This window comes from Populus euphratica, unplaced genomic scaffold, assembly GCF_000495115.2.
Source record: "Populus euphratica unplaced genomic scaffold, PopEup_1.0 scaffold733.1, whole genome shotgun sequence".
NCBI classification, from domain to species: Eukaryota; Viridiplantae; Streptophyta; class Magnoliopsida; order Malpighiales; family Salicaceae; genus Populus; species Populus euphratica.
In genome coordinates, this window is record NW_011500596.1 from 98,502 (window position 1) to 107,621 (window position 9,120).

Consider the following 9,120-nt stretch of genomic DNA (forward strand, 5'->3'; position numbering starts at 1 on the left):
TACATGTTCACACAACAAATAACAATTGATTTATTTTGGTTAATTCATTAATCCAATAAGGCAATCACATGGATGGAAAGCTGGAGGAGATATTGTAACATTATTTTGGGTCAAAAACAAGAAAAAGACAGCTCATAAAGGAGGAAGAAAAACGTGCATCAAAGTGATTGCAAAGCTGGTCTAATTTGATTTTTCAGAACACTTTTTGGTTTTTTGCCCATAACTTTTGACTCAGGTGTCCAAATGAGCTATTCTTTAATGATCTAGAAAGGCGATAAAATTTCCTATAAATATATCTCTAATAGACATCTCCAGAAAAGGCTTTTAAGAGGGTCTAAATTGCTGTCCAAAGTTGGCATCATATTTATGTCCGAATTTTTACTGAAATTGTGTTGTGTTCTTCTTTGTAGATTTCAATTCTTTAGTTTGTAAAACTTATTTTTTTAGTTTGATTCAAGTTATTTTATGTTTATGAAAGTGTTCTTATACATAATCATGGTTGGTTGATCTCTTTCTTGAATCCAAATCAAGGATAATGGTGGTTGAGGTGAGTTCTTTAAGATATGAATGAATCTTAATGTTTATCTTCTCATTTTCTTCATGAATGTTTTATTATTTCAAGGAAATTTTAGAAATCATTTAGATAATGTTATAATCTTGAATTTTTATGCACAAACTTTAGTTTTGATATAGAGATTGTTTGATTTAATATCTTACTTAATATGAAAGTACTTATTCATTCTTAAGCAATAATCAATTTTTATTTTTTTAAACTTCATTGTAATGATCTAATATCATCATCGTTGATATTAGGTTGAGTTATCTTATATATGTTGAAGAAATCACCAATACATCACCATTAAAATTGATTTGGACCAAGACTTACTTTTCTTGTCATTTAAAATCTATTTACATTTTTTCATCTTTGAAAACAAATCCATCAATTATTTCCAACCAAGTTATTGTTAATTTAATTTCTCTTGAGTTTTTTTTGTTACCTAGCTTAATTTCCAGATCTAGCTCTCTGTGGATATGACCTCGATCTTACCGAGTTAATTGCTACATCGCACACTCGTGCACTTGCGAGTTAAAACAAGCCGATCATAAGATCATAAAACATGGTCAAGCATGGTTCGATCCCGGTTTTGTTGGATTATTTATTACTTTGGCACTCGTACATTTGAGAGAAGACATTAATCTTTTGATTGTGTCAATATTATAAAACATGCTTTAGTTAATGAGTTATTGATACTTCAAGTATAAAATCTTAATATAAAATCTTGATAAAAATACATTTTTAAGTACTAATCATCTCATAACTTTCTTCATTCATAATTCACAATATACTTTACTCAATTGTACATTCACATTAAAGTTTTCCATCATCCATATATTTACATACCTAACACAAAATTGAAAAATTTCTCCCCTGAACATCTATTTTGGCCAAAACTCAATACTCCCGTACCTCAAATTTTCTTTTCAAATTTATTTTATTTATTTATTTATCATTAAATTTCATATGTTTTCAAAATGACAACCAATGTTATAACTTCTTCTTCTTTCCATTTCTTATCACCTATCTTTAATTTCACAACTTGATTTAAATACCTCGAATAGATTCTCTACATCTAGATTTACATCTAGAGTCACTTATTCATGAGCACATAATTATATAACCAAAAATTTTTTCTCTATTTTCCTTCACTTGACCAAGACCTAATTCCTTATCCATTTTATATTCTTTTTTTTTTCAATTATATTTGAATTCCCCCCCCCCCTTTCTCTTGATTCACACCTAAAAAACCTTTAAATTTTTCCCCATTTGGACAACACTTATGTCCTTCCTTTTTCCTAAACTTTCTTCATTAATTTTTTATAATTGATATAGTTCCCTAATGTATTTCACTCTAGTTTATCACTTCATCACTTTCTTGCATTTCCCTCAAAAATTGAATCAAGAACCCTAGTTATTAATAAAAATTAATTGAAATTAAAGTAAGTTTGGTGGATTGAACACACCTTCCTTGTCATTTTGATGTCAAATTTCAAACTCAAAACCGGATCTCCACCTCAATCTCTATTTTCCTTCAATTTCTTCACTCTCTCTAGTGTTACACCCTCTCTCTCTCTCTTCACTATATATTCTAAGTTTGATGTTTATATCATGGTTTCGCTCTTTCAACTAAAGTATTTAAGTTTCCATGGTTTTGCTTAGATAAAAGGGACGGGAGAAGGTTTGAAATGGTGAAAGAACACTTGTTCTTCTTTGCTGATACTTTCGGGTGGCTTTAAAATGAAGAACAAAATGTTCTTCTTTAGAGTCAGCCTCCCATTTAAATGGGAGTTTACATGTTTCTCTCTCTTTCTCTTTCTTTTTTTTTTTTACAATGTACCGCAAATTATACTTCTCAGCACCAATAATTTTGTATATTTTTTTTTAATATCAATTGACTTTAAATTTTTATTTAAGATAAAACAATATTTTAGGAAGTTACTCATAAAATTTTAGTATGATCTAATGGTTGAATTGTGAGTTAAGTTTAATAACATAAAACTAGATATGAAGTAATTTTTACACAAAAAATCTGAATTTTTCAATGTTTTATTTTATTAAATCATTAATATTTTTATCTAATTCATTGAGTACTTTTATCCTTATTTATTATATAATTTTTTCTCAAATTTCATTCCATTCTAGGTTAAAAACTAAGCGATTGCACACATGTTTACACCGACGATCAAAGTCATTGGCATGCAAAACCATACATTAATTTGTTTTTTAAAAGAAATTCCAAAATAATTTTCTAAATATTTTCACCTGAATTTATAAAAATTCTTCAAATTTATCAAAATTTTTTTTTTACAAATCTATATTGTACCTTTTATGTTTACTTTATCATATTTCCTATATTTAGATGCATTTTTAATTTTAAATAAACTAGATCAAATTTTATTAAATTATATTTGAGAACATTGCTTTCTTTTTTTATCACTTCCATTTTGTTTTTATCTTCTTCTTTTTTTTTTTTTACTTTTCCATCATTTTCATATTTTTATTTTGAAGTTAACACGTATAAATTTGATTTCAAATTCCCAACATTCAAAGTTACATTTTTAATTCCAATACTCAATATACTCACTTAACATCATATTTTTCATTATTAATTTTATGAATTTTATTACATAAAAGTTCAAGAAAAAATTATTATGGATCATACAAAAAAAGTGTTCGTTGCAACTTCGACTTTTTAAATTTTGATCATTAGACATATGGTCAAAAATCTAGGATTTTTTAAACTAAAAAACCATTTTCAACATGTTACCATCTAAAAAATCAAACAAACACTCTTACAACTGTAATAAACCATTTTTTTTTCTAACTCAAACACTCATTAATTGGTCTAAAATGCAAAATTAAAAAAAAAATCTTTCTCAATCTGGATCTACATTTCCAACGAAATAATTTTTAAAAATACATCAATAAAACTTATCTAATCAAATAAAATTCATTAATACCAATATTTTGTTTTATTATTAGAATATGGTCAACTGACCATTTTCTCCTTTCTTTTTAATTTTTAATAATTTTTTTTATTTTCTAAAACTCTAAAACTAAAACTTGAAAAAAACACCAAAATAAAAAATCTCAAAATTAAAAAACCCTAAAACAAAGTCAACATAAAACATGGAGAATAAAGATAACCTTTTCATGCATATTTCAGTAGGCCACCATGTTTTCTCCTTTTCTTAGTTTGGTATTTATAAAAATTTATCTCATTAAATTAACCTCCAATCAAAGCTTTAATATTTTCAAAACCTTCGTTTTCAAGGAAACACAAAAAGAATATAAATTATCAACCGAAAAAAACATAGAAAAACAAAAAGGATGAAACAAAAAAAACTTGATGATTCAAATGAAGAAAAAAAAAAAACTATTGTAATCCCCATTGAATTATAAGAGCACGAAGGACATTACACTTTTGCATGTAAGAACATCATGTCTTTTAGTTTTTTTAACTAATAATAATGATGATGATGTTATCATACGGCGATGGGATATACTGAGGATACGATTGAACAGAGAAGCAAAAAGAAATCCTATAATGCTTGACAGGTAAGAGAACATCAAATAGGGTACACAACAAGTTTTATTCTCTTTTCTTTAGCTCTTGTCTCCGTATGAATAAGAAAAAAACAGTGATACAAATAATCAGTCCACTCTGAAACATATTTCTCAACGACAGCATTACAAATCAAGTTAGAACTAAGTGAAATCAAAGGGAGCAAGTATAATTTGCAATTTAAATCACTTGTCCATCCATTGCATAAAGAAAAGAAGCTGCCCTCAGCTGGTTTGTATCCGTGTAAAATCGAATTGCATTCAGGCGTGCTAGTGGTAGCCATCCACTTAGTTTACAACAAGAAGAGAGATGCCGTCAGCAAAAACAGCAAGTAGATTAGACCCATATTCTTGTCTGTCAAATTGGCTGCATTGTAATCCGAACTGTCTGCCTTAGAAGTCACAAAGCTTCCCTCAGGTGTGCTTGTGGTCAGAACAACAACAATCCAGTTACCATCAGAACCTATCCCAGCTCCCGTAAACTTAGCATCATCAAGGCTACCTGAGTATTGAGTCTGCGTGAAGTTAGTTAGCACAAGACTTGGATCCAGGTTGGGAACACAAGCGGGCATCAAGGCTCCATCCCTTGTGTTGGATACATTCAGGTGGCATTTGGCTAGAAGGCTTGGGTAATTGGGGAACTGCGTTTCAGTACCTGGTACTGTGTTGGAGCCCGTGGCATTTGTACAGGGTTGATCCTTAAACTGGTCAGCTAATTCCTCAGCAAGGCACTCTGCATTATCATTTTTTGTGAGGGCAGTTAAATTCAAGGATGTCCTATAGTTGTTAATGCTTTGAAGAAGGCCATCCACCTGATCTGCACATAAATGGTGGAATGAGAAGCTCTGCGTCAACATTTCAGCCAGTGGAGAGAATTTTATCATGGAATATATGTTTTGTTGTTTCTTGGAAAAGAAGGCCACGGAACACTAAGCATCTCAGACAATTCCCAAATTCTTGTGCATTCTAAACAAGCAGCAAAAGTAGCTTTTAATAGTATGGGCTTGAACCCAAGGGAACTTAGAGGACACTAACTTTGAAAACCATTTTCTTGATCTTAAGCATCAGCTGCTTGCGTCAAAAAGATTTTGACAGCATAACAGATTAATGGAAAGAACAATTCTAACACAGGGAAATAACATTAACAATGAGAGAAACCAATAGCAAAACAAATATTACTAGGGCAATCTTATCAAAATAAGAGGACATGCATTTGAATTTGTGGAGCAGAAATAGCACAGGAATAGAATCTTACAAGTAAATAGCTGACTCTAAAACCTTCGTAAGTAAAAGCCACATACAAAGAAGAAAAAAAGTGCTTCATTTTGATGGAAACATACAACTTTTGGGAGAGGATTTTTATTGGCTAAACCTAAAAGATGCGCCTCCTATGATAAGAAACAATTTGTTCTGGAATTCTGAGACTTCTTACTCCAGCTTTCTTGGGACTGCCTAATTATAATTTTCTAGGAGATGGTTAAGAAATCATGAAGATTGTAAGGGAAGGCTTGAAAAACAAAAGATTCAGCGATCAAGGAAAACATAAGCTGGTTATTGTAAGTTAACCATAGATACTAATAATCTATTACAGAGAAGGAAAATCATGAAAACAATCTTGCAAAGGCAAATTCACCAACAGCCCATTTGGAAACATTAGATTTAGGGTAGAAATTAAATGAAATCAATGCAATACCATTTACCTGTTACAGGGTTTCGGAAAGTCCTGAGCAATAGAAATGAATTCTACATCCCATTAAAACCATATATTTCCATACGGCTCTAAATCTCACCAAGTGGGGTGCGATTTGGGTTGAAATGAAATCAATTCAATTCAATTTATGTGAGAATTGAAATCAAAATCATAAGCATTAATGAATGTGATTTACCAGCAAGTCTTCCTTTTATTCTTTTTAGGAAAGTTCTTCAATCAAGATCCATAAACCACGCTATATTACAGTGAATTAATTGGCCATAAATAATCTTAGCTAAATTCAAAAATAATAAAAAGTGGGTTGTCTTAGATCAAGTCAGATAAGCAATCTAGTTAAGGTAATTTCAGTAACTAAACTAGAGACCAAGCTAAGAGTTCTAATAAGATGACAGACACCATTAGCAGCAAAATCAGTGAAAGAACATACATAAGTCCTAGATAGAGCAATCGACCCTACATGTGCTAGTAACAAATGCTGCAACCCAATTACCCAGTATCCAGATTAATTAATATAACCACCAAGACTAATTAACAGCTAATCAGATCTCGCAAAAATTTGGCAAGATCAAGTTAAAAAACAAATTAGCTAAAGGGCATTTAAGAAAAGAAAAGAAAAAGGATAACCTACCGTCACAAAGGACAGGGTGAGAGATGATGCAGAGAAGGAAGGAAACAAAGAATGGGAAGAGGAGAGAAAATCTTGAAGATGTCATTGCTTAATCTGTTGCTGCTGCTAAAGCTACTGTTGCTGTTGTTGTTTAATAATAATATTAATAAGAGAAGGAAGGCAGGAAGGAGCGTCGTGGAGCATCGATTGTCGCTTTCTTGTTTGTAATGTAAGGAGATAGATGGATTGTCGCTTTCTTGTTTGTAATGTAAGGCAATTACAAGTGTAATGTTAGTTATAGTGCATCGACTTGCTATCTTTTTTAAAAAAATACTGTTAGTTATAGTGCATCGACTTGCTATCTTTTTTTAAAAAATACTGTTAGTTATAGTGCATCGACTTGCTATCTTTTTTTTAAACATCATGACATCGTTTGAGTTTTAGCTGCAAAAACATTTTTAAAAACAAATTACTAAAGAATAACATTAAAAGATAAATAATTAAAGTAAAAATTATTTCACATGATGGTTTCAAAAAATTTAATTTAATTTTTATATTTGAAAAATTATATATATTTAGTCTTTTAATATTTTTTAATTTAATTTTAATATAAAATTTATTTTTATTATTTTTAATTTTTAATTTGAAAGTGAAGAGAGAGAAGTTATAAGGTTGTAATGATAAAATAAAAAAAGATGTTGTTCACATATCTTAATTATTAAATAATTGATTTTTTATATTAAATAATTTTATTTGATGAAAAAAATTCGCATTAAAAGTTATTTTTTATCTTGAAAGATTTTTTATTTTAGGTTGATTTTGGGCTTTAAGATGATTTCTTGAATTTTTTAGGTCAAAATAGATTTATTAAGATTTTTAAAATGTTTTGGGTAAAATATAAATTAAAAAATAAGTTTTCAAATTAAAAAATATTTAACGTTGATTTTTTGCCACTATAATAATTAAAATCTAGATGAAATCAGATGACATATTATCTAATTTATTTATTTATATAAAAAATTAAGATAAATAATATATTGTATGTTCTAACTACAATGAAAAAAATAAAAACCCAAACATATGACCTTTAATAAAATGAGTTAAATATGCTGGCATGACTTCATTTTTTTTTTAATTTTTAAAATTAATATTTTTTTATATTTTTAATTATTATTATTTGATTTATATTTAGATTAATACACATTTTCATCTTTTAAATAACAATTTATTTTTAGTTATTTTATGTATATTTAATTTTTGAAAAGATATTTTTTATTTATCTATTTTTTATCTTTTGTATAAATAAATTTTATTTTTTAAAATAAAAAATTATTTTTATATAATATTTTTATTGTATACAATCTTGCATATTTTTTAAAATAAAAATATGCATTTATTTTTATTATTATTTAATTTAATAAAAAATATTTTAATAAAAAAATTTAGCAAACCCAATCACTTAAATATCTTGTCCAACAAGATTAGATATCTTAATTTAAACTTGTTTTTTAATTTTTTTCAATTTAGTTTTTAATTATTATTTTTAATTTTTTATTTATTAACATATAGTTCTTAATTTATTTGATTATAAATATACATAAAAAATTTATTTTTACTTAGATTTTCTTAATTATAAAAAATCAAAAAAATCAATATATATAATTTTTTAATTAAAAAAATCGAACCTACAACGGCGAAATAATAGTCAAATAACTATTTAACAAGCATTGCCGGACCCCACCTCCATGGCTGTATACGACGCCGTTTTGAAAGTCAATGATGAGGTCTGAGTCACGCGATTTTCAAACATTCTACCCACCCATCTACCGTAACCATGTCCTAGCGGGCGCGTCTCCCTTCTCTTTCTTAAAACGACATCGCTTTCTACTCTATATCAGTGCAGTTTGACGTCCATGCTCAAAAGCCGACGCTGTTTTTTTTTTTTTCTTTCCTCTTTCTCGTTTCATTACTTTTTTTTCCCTGTTACTTTTCAATTAGTAAAATTGTTAAATAATTACGTGAAGCTTGTTTCATTTCTTTTTGTAAAGAATTCATGACTTTATTAAAGTTCTCAACATCACGTGATATCCAATAAATTATATATATAAAAAATGATGCTCGCAAGTTTCATGTGATTCAAAGTAAGAATTTTAGGAATTTTGATGATTTTTTTAATAAATAAAGAGAAATCACTTGAATTTTATGTTATCACTTAATAATTTTATTGATTGAAATTAAAAAAATAATTTAATTAAAAATTTATTCATACACCAGTCTTTTAATTAAGATATATAATTAGATGGTAATTACCTCATAAAAATTAGGGACTCATACTAGTCTCATTTAAAATTATCAAGGTATGATTTTCAATAAAGTGTTACTTATAAAATATTTATCAATTATTATGAATCAATTATTATGAATCAATTATGGTATATGACACTTAGTCATGCAATTTATTTCAATTTCAAGAGTCAAATTAAGGACTTGCCAACTTATAGCCTGGAGTTGCGCTAAATTAATAAAAAAATTATTTTTTTATATCAAAATGATATCATTTTAATATTTTTAATAAAATGTTGGATTAGCTCAAGTCAACACTTTGACTTGCAATCTAGGTCTTGAAATAACAACCTATCAATAAGGTTTCATAGTTATGATACTATTAGATATTATTTT

At 27.9% G+C, this 9,120-nt stretch overlaps 1 protein-coding gene and 1 long non-coding RNA gene across 2 annotated transcripts; one reads left to right on the plus strand and one right to left on the minus strand.

Moving 5' to 3' along the window:
- Positions 1–4,123: 4,123 nt before the first annotated feature.
- LOC105115571 (uncharacterized GPI-anchored protein At3g06035-like) lies at positions 4,124–6,641 on the minus strand. Its single transcript, XM_011012495.1, has 2 exons — positions 6,463–6,641; positions 4,124–4,940 (listed from the first exon to the last, which is right to left on the minus strand). The coding sequence occupies exons 1-2, from the start codon at positions 6,545–6,547 to the stop codon at positions 4,417–4,419; spliced, it is 609 nt and encodes a 202-aa protein (XP_011010797.1). The 5' UTR covers positions 6,548–6,641; the 3' UTR covers positions 4,124–4,416.
- On the plus strand, positions 4,947–6,405 carry LOC105115570 (uncharacterized). Its single transcript, XR_840363.1, has 2 exons — positions 4,947–5,683; positions 5,717–6,405. It is a non-coding gene; the product is annotated as an uncharacterized LOC105115570 (long non-coding RNA).
- Positions 6,642–9,120: the final 2,479 nt, after the last annotated feature.